Source organism: Brachyistius frenatus, unplaced genomic scaffold (genome assembly GCF_029030835.1).
Source record: "Brachyistius frenatus isolate BFR_SWC_R1_liver_20210118 unplaced genomic scaffold, ASM2903083v1 Contig_18, whole genome shotgun sequence".
NCBI lineage: Eukaryota > Metazoa > Chordata > Actinopteri > Embiotocidae > Brachyistius > Brachyistius frenatus.
The window spans coordinates 960,274-979,683 of NW_027210617.1; the positions used below are offsets into that span (position 1 = coordinate 960,274).

General features: G+C 38.5%; 1 protein-coding gene across 33 annotated transcripts in view; it reads left to right on the forward strand.

The window, feature by feature from the left end:
• adgrl2a (adhesion G protein-coupled receptor L2a) overlaps positions 1-19,410 on the forward strand; it is a 96,598-nt gene that overhangs the window by 41,162 nt on the left and 36,026 nt on the right. For 25 of the 33 annotated variants that reach the window (XM_069694707.1, XM_069694709.1, XM_069694710.1 and 22 more), the window contains exons 4-6: positions 10,505-10,614; positions 16,355-16,369; positions 17,470-18,270. In XM_069694707.1, the coding sequence (XP_069550808.1) occupies positions 10,505-10,614; positions 16,355-16,369; positions 17,470-18,270 (926 nt within the window). The remainder of the gene's footprint in view (positions 1-10,504; positions 10,615-16,354; positions 16,370-17,469; positions 18,271-19,410) is intronic. The other 8 variants (XM_069694715.1, XM_069694683.1, XM_069694697.1 and 5 more) reach the window with 1 other exon arrangement.

Here is a 19,410-nt window from a genome sequence, read left to right on the forward strand (position 1 = left end):
TACAACAGACCCTCCTTAAGGAAATCACATTAACATTATCATTTCCAGACTGACTGTTTCATGTCACAATGGTAAAAGAAAATTTGTAGAAGAGTTTAGTTCATAAATCTGTTTCTTCCAAGAACCGTCTGATAACATTACTGATGGAAACATAATGTAATAATGTAAGGTGCTCCTTATTTACAGCAGTCCAATAAGTCAAACAGATAAATCTATATGAATAAAACAAACGTGTAACTGGAGTATCTGTGATTCCACATAAACTGCTGGTCACTGAAGAATACTTTGCATTAAAACAGTGTTTACTTTATCAGTACATTTCTCCATAATTTTAATTTAGTTTTTATTTGTTGACAAAAAAAAAAAACAAAAAAAAACATCTAAAACATTTCTTTGTTTTCATCTTGAAATATTTCATTTTGTTCACTTCTATTGTTAAAAATAGGCTGTCAATGTATATTTTCTACCATAGTTTTTGTAGATGAAAATAACACTGCTGATTGATCACTGACTGTACAGATGTCCCGCATTTCAAAGCTACTGTCCCTCCGGCTATCACTGACACGGAAAGACAAACCAACGGAGGTGCATGCACTTGCACACAAGCATGCAAACTCAGTAGGGTTCCTCCAAGAAACACTGTATACATGAGACTTAATACATGAGGCCAGTTGTCACATAGGGGATGCCATCGGAGCCAAAGTGCACAGGATGGAATGACATATGACTGCCACAGAGAGAGATATTGGACGGTATGAGACCGTCAGCAACTCTGGCGAGCCGCCGTGGGAAATAAAAAAATAATGAAATAAAACAGTCGAGCCCTTGTATTCAGGGGGTTTATTGTCACGTCCTATTTGATGAAGTCAGATAGCTGACTCACATTGTCTGTCTTGAAAGGCTGCAGCCCGCCTGCTCCCTGCTTGTGGCCCTGTGTATTACGCTGCCCTCAGCCTCGCTCACACAAAAACAGCCCACTGAAGCACAAATACTAACCCAGCAGGAGCCTGACAACAAATCCAAAACAGTCTCTTCGAAACGCTCTCCGCCAGTGTCTCAGTGACTCGGGTTCATTCCTAATATGCATATCCTGAGAGTGCCAGAGTCCGTAGTTCAGATGTTATTTTAAATGCATTTTTAGTATTCCGATGTCGGTGCTGAGCTATTATACTCAGAGCAGAGAGGAATCTGTGCACTTTAAGAGAAATCTGTGACATAAGAGGTCTCTCTGGTACACGAGTTCAAAAAATAACCTCACGAGTTTGCATCTGATAGTGCATGAAGAAGTAAAAAATAAAAAACAAGCAATAAAAAAAAAAAAAACTGAAAGCTTATATTTGCATAATGTGCCATATGTAGATTGTTTTCGTCATTGTGCAGGCTCTAGTGAGATATCACTATGGAAATGTGAGCGCACATTAATTCATTATTATTTAAGTGAGTAAGAGTCATAGATTTTATTTCTTAAATTCTTAATCAAGTCATGAATCGAGTCCTGAAAGTAGATTCCCTGACAGCTTGACAAATGCCCAGGATTGCACATGGACCTAATCAGTGATCCTTTGTCTCGTGTCTGTTCATTTACAGGAATAAACTAAAATAGGAAGCAAATGTAATGAAAGAATGTCCCCGCTGTCAGAATTAATCATCCTCAAATGAGAAATGTGATTTTTTTTTTTGCCTATTTGGAATTCAGAGTTTGTCTCATTGTTGTGAGGACTGAGCCCGTCACTTCACCACAAGTCCAAACTGTGGTCCGTCCTCCGGCTCCTGCAGAGGCAGCTGAGATTTTCCTTATGTGGAACAATTCACTGCGCACACACTGTATATGGAAAAAAAATGAATGTATTTGTTACTATACAGCGTCCATCAATCAAAGGATTGAAGAGCCAAAAATATTTGTCGCCATAATTGCTCTGGTCTACTAATTTAAGTGTGTAGGAAACATCACATTAGCACTTGCGTGAAAAACTGTGTTCACTTTTAAACATCTGAAATTGATGTGGCCCTGAAGTGTGGAGAATTGGATTGAGGCTTCACTGAGTTTGATAGATCCTGTTGGCACTCCAAGTTGTTTTTATATCTAGCTGGCATATTATATTCATGAGCACAATGATTTTATGAAAATAGCCTTAGGACTGTTGTGGCTCAATTAGAACATTCAGCTGCAAGCAATTAGTCGACTCAAGTAGGTAATAATCTGTACAGGAATTTTTCACGTGGACACCTCCCCAGCAGATGTGAAACTATATGGCAGTACAGTTTGAAATAATTAATTAATTGATACTAATAATCAGTGACGTGATTTCTATTTCTTTTTAGGATTTTTGTTTCTAATAATTCCGTTTCCTCGTCTGCGCTGATGATAATAATAATTACGGCAAACACATTCTCACCCCACAGATAACATCCACAAAATTAAAACTGTCATTTGAGTGTATTTAAATAGTATTCTGTAATGCATTTAGTTATGCATGCGCTCACCATCTGCTGCATGGTTGGCATTTATTTAAGTCTTATCTCAGTAGGAAGCGTAGCTAAAACGAAGGTGACTTGGACTCACAATTTTTACTAAAAATGACATATTGAGATATACAATATGAATAAGTGGCTTCCATCTATTGATTATTCTTTGACTAATGAGCTTCATTGTGAGTATTCAATAACAAGGTCATTGATTGCTGTAACGTAACATGGTTGGTTCCTGCCATGCCGGTGGATCATGGGTTTTCTAAGGAGAGTATCATTGACAAGAGTGATCAATGCAGATAGCTCTCTAACACAGAAGATTAAATTAATCAGCGGGATTACTGGACGACCACGAGTTAGACTGAGTTGAGTCGTTAATAATTATCATGGAAATTATTATTACCAGCCAACTTTTTTTTTTTTTAAATGATCTGTTTTTTTGATGACATATTAACAGCTTGAGTGCGACAGATTTTTTACAAACATTATGATGTTCATTAGGGAGATTACAGCAGCTTTGTTGTGTTAAAATGAGTAGTATTAGCATGTAATCAGCTGTATCCTCCAAGTTCTTGTCAATAGATGTGAGACAGTTCTGGAGACTAAATGATGCTACTTACACTATTTATATCAGTGACAGGTCTGCTTGCAAGGCTCTCCGAGGAGCTGCATTGTTGCCGGCTGACAGCACACCGCCTTGTTCTTCTTCTCTGTACATACGGTGTTTGTGTTTATTTAAAGCACAGCGGATTAAGATTTCATAAAGATCCAGATTCAGCCGGGGCGTTTCAGAGGGGTGTGCAAAAGTTCATGAGGCATGAAACTGCTCTCTAACCAATTGGTGATGATGATGCTAAATACAAAATAAAATGTATGAACAGTCAGCAGTGATTCTCATCAACCAAACAACTGCTTATACTGGAATTAAATTCCATTAAATGTTAGAGAAGTAGATTCACCAACACACACGTTACATCATGTAAAATTATTGTGGCAGTAATATATTGTGTGCACCTTTTTTGTGTTTTCTATGCTGCTGTGACGACTAAATTTCCCCACTGTGGGATTAATAATATCTAAATCTAATCTAATCTAATTTTTTTTTTTTACTGTAATCTTCAATCAGATTTTGCTGTTATCATTATCTGAATGTATTAGACAATTTTGCTCAATGAAGCAAACTGATTGTTTTAGGGCAGTTTTTTTTTATTTAAATCATTATTATTATAAATGTGACCCTGTATATTGATTTTTGTTGTATTTAATTTCATGAATTAACCAGTTAGGGTCAGGGTAATTTGATCCATAAACAGGGTGAGTTTCCAGAAAATGCACGATATCATGATGCGTAGTCACATTCATACTGCAATATAAAATCATAAATACCAATGTAAGAACTTTTCTCCGTATTACCCACTCTTGTTAGTATTAATAGTATCAATAATCTGTGACATGCAGTTTTCTTCAACAAAGTTTTTTTTAAATATACCTTTTATAATTTACAATCTGTAAATAATATTGTTAAAACCTGTGCAGTGCCTGGATTTTCAGATAAATTCTCTACAAACTTGCTCTGAAGTATCACAGTCTGTTTGTGTTAAAAAAAAAAAATTAAAAAAAAGGTCACAAACTGTTTTGACAAAAATGTGACATTGAATGAAAGAGGATTACATTTGATATTTCTGACTTGGATTTACAGAAAAATAACCTTTTCCTGCACAAAGTGATCTGAATGAACTGTCAACTATAAAATAGAGAATATTTGTTTGAATAAGAATCATCCCTTCCAAGCCAGTATTTCCGGTAGCTGTTGAAGCTTTGACTGTGTGTGGAGAGATCTCCATGTGATGTGCAGGGTTTTTTTCAGTTTTTTTGAAAACTCATCATGCTTGAGAGTGAGCAGCCTTTTTATTGTATTGAAATGTGGAGTCTGAGTCGATCACTTCAAGACATTAACATTGTTGTTTTTAAATCCATTCCCGTGCAGCTTTGTCTTCATGCTTGGGTGTTCAAGCTCGGCATTGTGTCGTTTTGTAAAGGTCACATTTCGACCAGCAGAAGGTCACAGTAGTATTTCCATTGACTTTTGTGGCACAATGATATACCTTTTCTGGTTTAAAAATCAATAGGCGAGATGGACGGATGCGAGTCAGACAGCCTTCCCCCTAACTCCTTCAAGAGCCTGGAATCCCCCCGTGGAGCACCATTGGCAGCTCCAGTAAATATAGCACGAACACAAGCATATGACAGTAATTACAAGTTTCTGGGATGTCGTACCCAGTTATTGGGTCAGACCTTAAGTTGAAAGCAGGATGCTAATGGTTAATTTCTAACGACCTATTTCCTGAAACAATATTGGGCCACCCCCTTAGAAAATGGTCCAAATATACTGATACTGGAAGTGATTACTTATAAAGTGTGTGTGTGTGTGTGTGTGTGTGTGTGTGTGTGTGTGTGTGTGTGTGTGTGTGTGTGTGTGTGTGTGTGTGTGTGTGTGTGTGTGTGTGTGTGTGTGTGTGTGTGTGTGTGTAGAGGATGTGTGTGTGTGTGTGTGTTGTGTCCTGTTTGCAACAGATTGTTTCTTTTGCTGCCATTTCGTGGCCCTGGAAATGATTTAATTTTTCAGTGGCCTCTCTGCTATCAACAGGCTTGCCTCTTGAGAGAGATGTCTGCCTTGATAATTGTGCCATGAACCTCATCAGCATTTCAGATGAAATGGAGCTAGACGGGTCACTTTGAGTTTAAGAGACGCTAATTTGATTGAAATTCAAACTGGGAGCACTAGGAAGTAGATTGTGCCTTTTTCTGTAATGTGCTCCCCTCACTCATGTCACTTCTCTCCTCCAGTTAGACAGCGATTGTTTTCTCTTCTGCTGCTATTTTTTATATTGCGAATTACAAATGGCTGCTTAGGCTTGCCGAGTGTTGAGGGATAGAAAATTGAGAAGTGGCAAAACAATCCAGGATTCCACAATTACGGGGCATTGTACCCTTTGTGTAAACTGCGCAGGTTACATGATGTTTCACGAGAAACTTCAAATGGGTTTAAACCACCAGTAACCTCAGTAACTTCACAGGTTCAGTTTGGAAGCTTTGAATTCAAGGATTTAAATCTATTTACAAATATTGTTTGTTTTAACATGAATATATATGAAATAATTCTATACTTAACATGCGAACTAGAGATTAAGATGTTTGAACTGTGAAGCTAATGTTCTTTGCATTAAAAACAATCAAGTTTTAACCATGTTACATTTCATGTAGCAAAATAAGCCATCCCATGCCTCAGCATTTCCAGCTTTTTGGAACAACAGTGACAGACTGACAGTCTCAAAAACATGGATTCAGACAGGCAGAGTTTCATACATCACAAACCTAAAGAACCAATGCCATTAAGTTGCAGGGTTGGGCTTTCCGTAACATCAGGCTGCAGGCGAGTGGCAGATGGGTGGGTGGAGATAGAGGTGGGAACTATTTCCATTTTCATCGCAAGTATTAAATGAAGGCAACGGTGTCAAATTACATCTATGCCAGTTTTAGACATAGGGGAATGAATTTATGATGATTTAATTGATGCAAGGACAGGAACTTTAAACAAGTGTAACCAAGCTCTCAAAACACTATTTTTTTTAATTTCCCTCACACGTATCCTGGAATTTCTGTTGTGCAATTTTTTTGTTATTCATTGGCTGATTTATTTTGATATTAAATTGATGATTCGCGAATTGATTTAAAATACAATTTTTTTTTTTTTAAAACAGTATAGCAGCTGACTGAATTATGACCTTAGAGTTGCGGCTTGACTAAAAAAGCTGAACTGATTAAAATGACATTGTGTCAGTTGAGAGATGGATTTGTGAAAAACATCTGAAATACAGTTCTACAGTATTTAAGCCAAAGAAACACTTTTTACTATATTTGATAGAAATGTTGCACAGTTTGTAATTTTCTGACTTGAGGCAATTTATTATTAAATTAGCACATTATCTTCATGTCCAATTATTCCTCTGACATGCTTTATGATAGCGGTGGAAAAGGTTAAATTGCATGTGGATACATGGTATCAGGAGTGCCATCAGTTACACCTTGTTGGCATCTTATTGCACACCATCCCACTATCAGCAGGGAGTACTCATTTTTAAAAGAGATTTGCATCAAATCCAAGCAACATTTTCTATGACACTCTAATTGTACTGATGTGTGCCGCTCTCAAAAGGTCAGAGATGTGAGAGGATTACATTTGGAATACTTCAGAGTGATTACCAGGCCGGTGGGAGAAATGGAGGCAATCAAAGCAGAATGAAGCTCCATGTTGCACTTATTTTAAGGAAAGAATTGTGTTACTTTTATTTTTGTCATTTTGGTACTATTTAGATCATTTTATTTTTCTAAATATTATCAGATTCTTTTTCTCTATTTTTTGATAATTAAAAATTTCTAAATAATTGTAGACATAGCTCCATCTATTTGCTGTAAAGCTTTTTGATTTTAGCCTATGACCCCTTGTCCTATGCACCAGGTCATACTAAGAGTTCAGAGTACTGTTCAATGTTTCATTGTATTATTTAATTTGTTTTATTTTCTATCAGGTCTTAACAGGCCAGGATTTGGTTAAAGCATGGATCTTTTAGACATATTTCCACCCAAAGAATGTGAACACACCTCTTTTCATTCAGATGAATTTGTATACTTTTCTTGATAAGAACTAAAACAGACACATCACCAAACAATTAGATAATACACCTGCTGAAAAAAGCTCCAACTTTCTTGCCTCAAAATTACTTTATATCAAGCTCCTTTTCCACACATTATTCTTTCTCTTGCATTACAAGTTAAATAAATGGGTTCTCTTTCCACTTTTGCTTCAGTGAAATCCAGTTAAGCAATCAAGGTATTTATAGAAGAAGAATGTTTCACTCTGGAGGAAAGTGGAGAAAAGCTTCCTTTGACTTAATATTCATTATGTACATGATTAATTACTTCATAGCCTCAGACTATCAAAAGATAGTCAGATATATCATATTTTACATGTATTTAATTAGTGTGCACTTTGAGACCTGTGCCCTGGCAAACCCCAATTCTGAACTTTTTATGGGAGGAATTTCAATTACATGCTCTCTTTCAAAATGAGGGCTAAGACTATGCATAGAAGAAGTCATTTGGGCTTTTTCAATTGGTCTCAGGAGATGCCCGAGGTTTCACAGATGAGATGGGAATCAGAGTCACAATCCCATAGATCAGGGCCCCCCCTGCTCCACTGCTCTAAAATTAGGGCAATATATCAGAAGCAGCTATCAACACTTATGTCAACATTGTTTCAAAAGAAATATGAGGTTTTTTTTTTAGTGCTTATGTACTGTTGTTTAATACATTTGCCTGAGTAATGGTGGCAGGTCTGTGTCTCATTAGTGTCACAAATTTTATTTTTGATGTCATTCTCTTTCATATGCCTAATATAAACTAGACATTCATTTCCCAGTCTCATTGGAATCTGGTAGATAAAGCACCGTAATTTATATTGCTCCTGCATGATATGCTTATGCATGAGCAAAGGAGACAGAATCATCAAAGTGACCATATAATATATGGAAAGTGCTGCAGATTCATGAAATATTGCCCACAAAAGCAAGCAGCATATTATGGTCCCAGCATGAGGCGCATGTTTTTAATTCCAAAACAGTAAATTAATTTCCATAAGAACAACTACAATACGCTGATATTTTCATCTGTTATCACACGTGGAGGTCATTATTAAAGGGAAATGCCCCTTGAGATCTCCACTAAACACTGATGCACAGTCTGATATGGATGCAAATATCTGTGTATGCTGTGTGATACGAGGTGGTGTTTACGAAAAGAAAAGAAACTCTCTTGTTTCTTTTGGTAAAATTAGGAAAGTGAACGCTTTTACCGATTGTTAGAAATAGCGTAGGAGGAACAGGGACATGCACTGCTAATGTACTTTTGTGAAGAAAAAAAAAATGTGTGTGGCTGTGTTCCCTGCTGTTATTGTGATTTTGTGCATTTTTCATCAGAACACAGCAGCAATATAAGTTTCTGGATTCTGGGTTTTGGCTGTAAACCACAACATCCTGCATACATTCATGATATTCAGCTAAGACATGGTTGTTTTCATTCCAAAACCAAAACAGCAGCAATTTCCAGCCCCCTGCATCCGTTCATAGCTGTGCACCTCAATGGCAACCAACCCTACCCTGTTCCGCTGCACTACCTAATATTATATTAATGACATTTGAGCACAGAGCAGTGATTACTTCTGCAGCCCCAAAAACAAAGGCAAAGCCCAAAGCACAACACAATGCGACCAGTAATACATTTTCCAATGATCTGCTGTAAATGGGCACACTGGTCTGTGATAAGAAGAAACAAATATTATCTCTGGGCCCTGCTAAATCAGCAGAACAGAGTTATTGATCGGGCTCCTCACATAGCCAATAGAATTTTAAGTCCCCTTGGTAGCAAAGACGGCTTGCTCTGGGTATTGATGTCATTATCGTGATTTCAGTGCAGCAAGAGGGTGGTCACCTGCAACTCCCTGAACCTCAGAGCACAGCACAGGCTCATTTACAATGGCTGCTCTCCAGATGTTGATGGCAGAGACCGAAATTCACTTCTGACACTGCAAAAAGCTAGTGGAATGAAGAACAAAATGCCTATATATGAAATCAGATTTTTTTTTTTTTCATGAACAAGTAAAACTTCTAGTATAACCTGCATGTGATTTGTAATATCTATAAATATATCTATGAACAGATCATCTTAAATTGAATCCTGTAAAAGTGCACCATAATGAGACACATTTTGCAATACACTGAAAATGGTATTTATTTATTTAATTTTGAAAAATACCCTGATTGAATTTCTAAAATTTTTGAAGCTACAGAGATCATTAATGAGACCTTTGATGGCATTTTGGGGGCCTCGTCTAGCTGCTCAGCATGTAGACCAATTCAGAGCAGGAGCAAGCTCAAATCAATGTCAGGACATTGGAGTGAAACACACACAGGTTGTTCATCAGTATTGTTGGGGGGTAAATTCCAAGATCACATGAAGTCCCAATGCAGTCATTCTCCAATATGTATCAGGCTTCATTTGTTTCCTCTGACATTTGTTGTTATATTGATTCATGCTGTTTATGTACAAATAATTTGATGCCAGATTTCACTTTATTCACAGAGTTTTAATTGCAAGAGAGCAGTTATATGTTTAACAACCTGCACCGTAACATAATTGTGACTGGTTCCAGTACAAATATTTTTCTGGACGCCTCCCCTTGCCCTAAACGCCCAAACAGGAGTGCACACTCATGCGCACACACGTACACACATTTAGCCTGTGCTGCTTACTTCTTGTTCATTTGATGAAGAGCTTATTTGAGCAAGGTCATTGGACAAACAAAGAACAATCAAATCAAAAAATCCAAAGTGATGGGTATAAATAATAAACTTTTTATTATTATTTCTATTAAACACAGCCATCAAAATCATTTCAATTCTAGTTATGTTGTTACCGGGCTATTTTGACAATTTAATTGGATTAAAACTGGTAGGATCACATTTAAAGAACAGATTGTATGTCAGATTGATTTCTAAAACTCTGAATTTAATAAATTGTTGACCAGTTACTGACCAAACAGGTAATAATGTATTATGATAAGGAAAACTACCTCACGCAGAGGCTTTTTGGATTCTTTCCTTGGCCTCACACACCTTCAGACAGATTATGCAATCTTCTGTAAAAGACATACAGAATAGTACAGAGCACAAAGGACCTCTTTTACACCATGAGACCCAATAGACCAGCGCTAAGTGAAAAGCAATGGAGTTGGCTGTGACTTTATTGCTAGTAGATTTAATAGGATTGTTACATCATGACACCAGTTCAGTATTATTTTTGCCGTCTGTTGCTCCATTCACTTCTTTGTTGGGGAATTTTAATATTTCGAAGAGGCTGGCATTATGGTATTCAGGCACAAAAGTAATTATTTCTTCTCTGTTGTTTTTTTTCTTGTCAGATGCAACAATCGGACCCAGTGCATTGTGATCACGGGTTCAGACGTCTTCCCCGACCCCTGCCCAGGGACCTACAAGTACCTGGAGGTCCAGTATGAGTGTGTGCCCTACAGTAAGTAATACCCTTCTGTCATGAATTGAAAACCCTCCTCCACCTTTTACCCTCCTACCCATCCTTTTCTCTACCCTCAGTCTTTCTTCTGTGTCTTACCATATCCTGTCCCATTTCTTCCCTGCCTTGTCCAGATAGCCTGTTCTCTCCGTCTGCAACACCTTCCAGCAACCTTTTCCCTGTCTCTTCTTCCATCTGTCACACTATTAACTTTTCATGAAATATGACCTGTAAAACCCTTTAGTCCTCTTCTGCACTGCGCTTATTATTGATGTGCTCACCGTATTCCAGCGGATCGACGTGCCTGGTTATGAGGTAGCAGAGAAGAGGGAGGGCAGAGGAAGTTGTGCTCACTCTCTGTGATGGCAAGCGAGCGTTTCATTACTCAAGTCTTCTACAGAGAAGTCTATCAGGCAAAAAGCAAAGCTCACCTTGATGGCTTAATATACATTCACACAACAGGTGTTGAAATATGTTAACAGATGTTTCATTATGTAACAGAACAGAATGGCTCCACTCGTAAGTCAACAAGGTAATATTTCATCTAAAGAGATAGTGTTAACATTTTGTCTGTTCCTCTGATGGTAAAATATTCATTGCCATTCAGCTCCCAAACAATCTTTAGATTGCCCTTTGTATTAAAATTCCCCTTTGTCCTTTAAGCTGCCATGCTCATTTGCAATTTGTGAAGGAAATTCCCCCGTGTAACCTTTACGAACTGATTAATGACAAAGATTTAGATGAATTGCCAGAATCACTAATCAGGTGGAACTGAAATAATTAGAGTGGGAGTGATAGGGTGATAGTATTTGGCAGCTCTTGTAGTTTTAAATGAGTATTTTGTAGACTAAAGTCTTTAGATGGCGTTCAGGTTATGAATGAGCTGAAACAGGAAATTCACGCCCAAAATATAAATAATGCACAATTTTTCTGCAGCTCTTTCCATTCCTACTTAACATGTCTGTTCTACATTGCTCATTACCAGTATACCTGTCCAAGCTGCTCCCCTTAGTGTTGAATCAGAATGCATTAGTGAACATCATTAGATGGTGAAACTCATTACATCTTAAAGGTTAACCTCTCTGAGGCTTTGAGGACCTGTAATTAAAGATGGAATAAGCAATAATGGGTGTTTGAGTCCAACTTAGTGAGTGAAGACTAATCCTGTAGCTTTTACTTCCTAACTGCTTGTGTTGGTGCTTTTTTTCTCTCTCTCTCTCTCTCTCTCTACTTGCCTTATAGTTAAGTAAAGTATTGATCCTATGTCTCGCTGTGTTACCTCAAACCTTAATAGTAGGATTAGCCTCAAGGTGCACTCATGTCCACCCGCTGTTATGATTGTCTTTTGCCATCGTCTTTTGCCTCAAGGAAACAGTCGAGACCGCTGTAGTGTGGGGAAAAACAAACTTCTGCCCAAGGACTCTCAAAGTCTAGCAAATAGAAATACGAACAGGTCCTCACTTCACTCTAAGCAGTTTCAAAACATGCATCTCTGTAGCCCCGTCTTTTTGCTTCTCAAGGTCCATGCCCAACCAGAATAGGACCAAGAACACAGAATGTTTCCTATCGCAACTGCCCTGGTAAGTGTTTAGTGTTCTCCCAGTTTGATTCAGCCCACACAAGCCCAGTCCAGCCTTTCCTGCTCAAGCCCTGACTGTGAACTGCGATAGATTTTGATTTATACACAAGTTCCCTGTTTTGTTGTTTCCCTCTTACCAATCCTCTGTCTCCTCTCCCCCGAAATATAATCCATATACGCCACATAATTTTGTACAATCAAGACTAATACAGAGATAAGCAAACATAGGGGAAGATTTACTGAGCTTTTCCATGCCAGAGCAAACTCTTAGCACAGTTTTCTAGTTTTCAGATGGAATAGATTATATGCCAAATACCAAGATTTGTGATTAAAAACATTGCAGTGGCCCAGGAGCTTAGGATCCCATGGATTTGTTGGGATACAAGACTTGAGAAGATGTTTTGCAAGATAATGTATTAAATCCCCCATTAAGCTGATCAATGACGGGACCACAGACAGTGTCCTCATTTTTACCAGGAACTTACTGCTCCTCAAAATCTTTGTTTTCCTTTTTTTTTTTTTTTTTTTTTTTTGCCACCGACTGAATTTATTTAGTTCATTCATTCTATTGTCTAAGCTTTTGCTTAGTCACACACACAATTTGGGATTTTTCACTTCCACGGTGCAAGTGGCCTTTTGCAACAAGTTGCCTACATTTCCAGCATTTCCATCCTTTTGGCTTTTTAATTTGGTTCTTGTCATGAACTGCCCTCATTAGTAACATTATCTTCATATTCCAGCCAAGGATGTAAATTTCGCCCTCACCTGGCACTGAGCCACCCTCTGAATTGGCTCCTGTTTGAATGGAGCAGCGATGTTTCTTTATTAAGACTGTTCTCAGCAAGCTATTTTGCAATTGTTTAAAAAAAGAAAAGAAAACAGTTGCCTCCCCTATTCTGCCTCGTAAAAGTGCCAAGTTGTGCCAGTGGGCATAAACAGGCCTGATTGCTAATATTTTCATTTTCATCACATGCTAATGCCAGTAAACGCTCAGCTCTATGTGACAGTGATGGCCAGATTATGAAAATGAGTGTTGGGTCCTTTTTGGTGTTTTTGTTTACCCCTCCTACTCCCACCCTTCCCCTTATTTATTTAATTTAGTTTATGTATTGCTTTAATTTAATTTAACACTGGAGCACTTAACTGTCTGCAGTTGACAGCAGACATCCATCTATATCAAGATGGAAGACCAGATTATTAACGGTGATTATTAATGGTCGTCACAATTGAATTAGTAGTAGTTCATAGAAAGTATGTAACATCTGCTGCAAGTTTAGGTTCTTGGGATTAATGTGGGCTGGGATGTGTCTCATGTTTGTTTTCATGTTGCTGTATAGAAACTGACTGACTCTCTTCCCTTCCCTGTGCAATCTGCAGGAAACCTCCTCGGCTATCTGACTCACTCTCTTCATCCACTGACCGATTTCTCATTACACTGATGGCTATTTTCTATTCTTACATTTCTACTAACGTCATCAGGTCTTCGGTCGTTTGTTCTCCTTTTCTTTCCAGATTTCCTTCACGCTTTGTCTATCTGTCCTCTTTTCTGTTGTTTTGTGGCCGAGGCAGCTTCTGAGAACATTTGTTAATTTGTTTTTGCTTCTTATCCATATTTGATCTCTTAGTCAGGTGCAACACACTGGAATTTCTTCTGCAGAAAGGAGCACATTCATTTATGGATCCTTCTCTTGTTTCCAGTTGTAGTTTTTGTGCCACTGAAGCCTCGGTCAGACTCAAAAGCTACTGACAGATTACTATTGTGACATGAACAGGAACTAATTGGAGCAAGAGGGTTGCAGGATTCAAAGAAAATAAATCAGATTTATGATGGCTCACATTACCCCATGTTGCAAACTGGCCCAAAATGTACATATTGATCCTTGCAGGCCTTCTGTGGGTTTTGAAGCCAGGAATCTGAGAAAGACGGACAAAAACCAATAGAAATGTAGATCTAGGGCAAAAAAAATTGACGTATGCAGCCTGCGACATTATCATCTACACCAGTAGTCAGTTATTATATTATATTATTGAAAGAATAGATTTCAAAGTGATAACAGATAGCAGTGTGCCAGAATCAGGCCATATTAGTAATACTGACGTTTTATCTCCAAATTAGTTTCATGACAATTAAATAAAAGATATTAGCTTCAAAGTAGTTGATCATTCTTTTTTGTCATTCCGTTTTTTCTTAATTTTTTTGAACACATAGTTGTAAATATCAGTGAATTTATTTATCTCTAATGCCCAACTTTGTTGCCTCACACATCAATGTTCTAATCCAATCCCATAGTCTGACCCAGGCTTCAGACTAACCTGAGAAAAATGTATATTATCCTGTACTATGAATCAATGTAAACTTGTTGTGGTAGTTAGAAATAAGCTGTTGTTTTCCATGCAAAGCTAAAACATGTGGCATTCTTTTTTTTTTTTACTTTTTAAGTCTTGTAATATGTTTTATTGGCCACTGACATCTCAGATTAATGGACTGGAAAAAGTTTTTTAGCACAGTAGCATTCAGAATGTCCTGTTTGAATGTGCCCGTGTTGGCTAATTTATGGCAGCTAAATCTACTCAGCAACTTATTTAAAGTCTTGTGGAATATACTGTATAATTAAATGCATTTTTCAGCAGTGAGTGCACAAAAGCTATAGTCATGTATTTTGTAACAATTGATAACCTACTTCACTGGGCCACAATTAGGTCATTTTTCTGTGTCTGTGGCTTCATCATTTTAAAAGTGGTAAAATAACCCAAATGTGTTTCAAAGAGACTTTTGTAGATATAAGGCAGGTGTTACTGGATCATAAAATGACATCTTTATTGAATTAGGAACTTTAAAAAAAATAAAATAATGCAACAATGTATGTAGTATCTATATATGACCTTTTTTTTTTATATAAAGGAGAACAAATTAATACTTTTTTTTTTTTAAACAAAATTGAGCATGATTTGTGGTGGTGGGTGGATTAAAAGAGCCACAGTTTGGCTTTACTCTGGTTTTGGTTGGAAAGTCCAACCAGAGTAAAATTACCTGAAGCTACATAAATAAAATGTATGCCGTAAATCACATATCACTTCTGTAGTATTTAGAGGATAGGGCTAGAGTGCCGTTGAGTCTCAGAAAATGTACTCTTTAATCAATAATCACTTTTACAATATTTACAACTTATACCTGTTGCCCTATCAGAATTGTTTTGCTATTTATCAAGGCAAAGTTGAGACTGTCCTCCTCCAAAAGAAACATCCATCGGTCTTTTATGCTAGCAGCTTATTATGACCCACAGTTATGTTTTAAAGTTAAGCAACCTTTAGCGGTCGTATAAATAACAACAAAACAACAATCTGGTTTCCCGGAGAAGTGCAGATCCAGCTCGGATGATATCGATGTACTGTTTGTAAATGGAAATACATGTACATGGAAAACCATGTTAAGATGGAGGAGGTTTGGCTGAATGTTTAGATACAACAGCAGACATGAGTGGAGGAGACCGATGTCCACATCCTGTTTTGAACTATTCGGTTTTTTTTAAACCGTATTTACTGTTGCCATGACAGCAAAGGCTGCCTTTTTTTTTTTTTAAAGAAGTATTACCTTTATCGCCGAACACAGTTTGAGTCATCCTTTTAACCCAAACCATTATATTTCTCTGACCCTAATTAATTGTTTTTTTGTGCCGAAACCTAACCGGAGGCGCTGAATAATAAAACACTCCTGTGTTTCATGTTTGAAGGTAGGAACAACCAAACTAATATGGTTGTATGGATTGGAAAATTTGAAATGAAATGTCCTTCACTTGTGGAGGCCAGACATTGAACTACAATGAACTTGCCATCGATGGTAGTACATATTCAATCCAAATAAAAAAAATCGTATACAAATCCACCCACCACTCTGCTTTAAACCATTAATGACAGTTGGTGATGATCACAAATGTGATCAGACCCTTTTCTGTGTTCTAATCGAACCCTTTTTCTCGGACAGAACCTTGGCAGCTGTGTCATCTTTCTCACTAATTTCCTGCTTTATTAGGTGTAGCCGTCTTTTTCCATGTCTCATAACATGTTTCTGCATATGTGATCGTAGCGATGACAGTTAATTCATATTAATCTCTTTTTTTCCCCTTGCACCCCTTTCATTCTCTCTTCCAACGCTTAAAATAGAAGTGGAGCAAAAAGGTAAATAACAGACACGATCCAAACCCTAGCTCCTTGTTTTGTGGCATCTGGTTGTAAATCTACCTATTTTCCCATGGTGGCCTCTACAAACGCATTGCAGACGTTATCGTCAGGACCCCCCACCCCCAACTGTAATTTTGACGGCCAGTGTAGAGTTACAAGGGAAGCGAAGCTGGCCATAAAAAAGACAGCACACAAGCAGCCAAAAGATGTAAATGGGGGTGTATTGGCTGCAGTCCATAGGGTCTTCCTCCTCTCATTCTCTCTGGGTGCTTTTGCTACTCAGCAGAATCTCATATTGCTTGGCTTCTAAACCCTTTTCCATAGCATGCCATGGTAACAGTGTTTCTTGGCCCTCGTTTCAAGCTATTGCTTTCTACTGTCCCTTTTCTGTCCAAGACCCCCCTTTTCTCCCCATTATTCTCACCTGAACACTTGCTGCTCTTTCCTCTGTTGATTCTTATGCCTCCTATGCCTCAGAGCAACAACCAAAACACCTCAAGAGACCCTTACTGAAAGTAAAAAAAAAAAAAATGTTTAATGGTTGTGATATTTGCACCACTTGGTAATGACAAGCTGCTCAGGTCTAGAAAAGGTGGTGTTACTGAGACACATCTAAGTACACACATTTTGCAGACTCCGCTGACTTCTGCTCTCTCATAACTTCTCCCGTCTGTTGCCAAGTGACTTTAGTTGGCTGCATTTTTTTTGTTTACAGGACCAATTGTTTTGTTAAGTTTTGTTTCTGTTCTGTTTCCCCTCATTTGTGTTCTACTCAACAGTACATGTCTATGAGGCCAATCTTCTTTTTGTTTCAGACTACTTTATATATTTAAACATTATGCTTAATAACGTTTCTATTTCTTTTTTTCTTTCTATGCACAAAACCAAAATCCTTATACTGCTTGTGAATATTGGCTATAGCTGTTAGTTGTGTTTTGGCCACTCGTTGATATGTGTTTGTACCCACTCCTATTGGACAACCTGTAAAACAAAGCGAAGACGTTAGAGATCATATCGGTATTTTTTTTTTTTTTTTTTTTTTTTTTTCACATTTTAATCAGTGTCATTTTCTCATTCTACTCTTCTCCCACTACTAGTTTTTCTTTGTCCCGGGACTCTGAAAGCTGTTGGTGAGCCTTCCTTTCTATTTGAAGCGGAGCAACAAGCCGGTGCCTGGTGCAAAGACCCACTGCAAGCCGGTGACAAAGTCTACTTCATGCCTTGGACTCCATATAGGACAGACACTCTTATCGAATATTCCTCCCTGGATGACTTCCAAAATGCCCGGCAAACCATCACCTACAAGCTGCCTCACCGGGTGGATGGGACCGGATTTGTGGTCTACGACGGGGCCGTGTTTTTCAACAAGGAGCGTACCCGCAACATCGTGAAGTTTGACCTGCGGACTCGAATCAAAAGTGGCGAGGCCATCATCAATAACGCCAATTACCACGACACGTCGCCCTACAAGTGGGGAGGTAAAACAGACATTGACCTGGCGGTGGATGAGAACGGGCTGTGGGTGATCTACGCCACCGAGCAGAACAACGGCATGATGGTAATCAGCCAGTTAAACCCCTACACGCTGCGATTCGAGGCTACCTGGGACACGGCCTACGATAAGCGCTCAGCTTCCAATGCCTTCATGGTTTGTGGAGTACTGTATGTTGTCCGCTCCACCTATGAAGACAATGAAAGTGAGGTCAGCAAGAGCCTGATCGATTACATTTACAATACCAAACAGAACCGTGGGGAATACGTTGATATCCACTTTCCCAACCAGTACCAGTACATCGCAGCTGTGGATTATAATCCGCGAGACAATCAGCTCTATGTGTGGAATAACTTTTATATCCTGAGGTACAATCTGGAGTTTGGCCCACCTGATCCAGCACATGGTAAGAACCCATTGCCCCAATAATTTCTTTTGCAGACAATAATGTTAAATTGCATTGCTAAGATTGTGATTTTAGTTGCTGTCAAGTGCACTTTGATATTCCTTTGGTATTCCCCATCTACGTGTCAAGTGTCACAGCTGACTGATTTTTAATTTAGAATCTAATATGTGCTAGATATGTTACGGGAAGGTTTAGAGTGCAGGAAAGCATCTCTAGGGTGGTGCTGGGGGGCGGGGGTGAAGTGAGCGGGACTCTGTGGTAAACAACACCTCGAAGCCAGTTACCATATCATAAGGGATCAGTATCTTGGGGATTTGGGGAGGTTTACCATCCGGGCGTTCCCTGAGTCCTTGGTGCTAAGGCTCCAGGGATCCCTGCTAGCATATTCCTTTTTTTTTTTTTTAGAGCGAGACAGATATACTCTTACCTCTGGAAATATACATGCCCGGACAGGTGCAAAGTCTGGCCTGGGGCAAGGTTAGATCATTCCCCCAGTGATGCTGAAACTCCAAATCTCCATCAACCCTTAAAAAGAGAGTGGAAAAAATGTGCTCTGTACCCCGAGTGTAAGGATTCAAGATTCTTCCTAAGAGAGAAGGAGATGGAAGACACAAGGAAGAAGGATCACTCATCCAGAGTCACATCAGCCGTGTATGTTTTTAATTTGGCTGTCAAGAGCTGAGCGGAGGCTAGCCTGGGCATGTGATAGTCCTTACATTGAGAATATAATAACAGTAATTATCCTAATCCCCTCCACACCCAGAGTCCTAAATCCACGTAATGCTCAAAGCAGCCAGTGATGAGCCAAAGAGGTCAGACAACTTTTCCACAGATTATCCAAGAGCTCAATATTTATTAATGTGTTCTCTCCTCCACTTTGGTATTGATAGGACGTGGGCCAGGGTGGCTAAATTGAGTTCAGCGAGTGGAACAGTCTGGTCAGACTAAGAAAGTGCTTTACTGTGACAAAGAATGTAGTCCAGGTCTGAAAGCAGAGGTAATATGCAAAAGGTTTACAGAGTAGAATACAGCAACAATCACACAAGGAACAAGATAAGAAGTGTCTTCTCTCTATATTTTAACCTCTGAATAACATGTTTAAAGTGTTGCCACTGCAAATAAGACAGATAACAAGGCAGT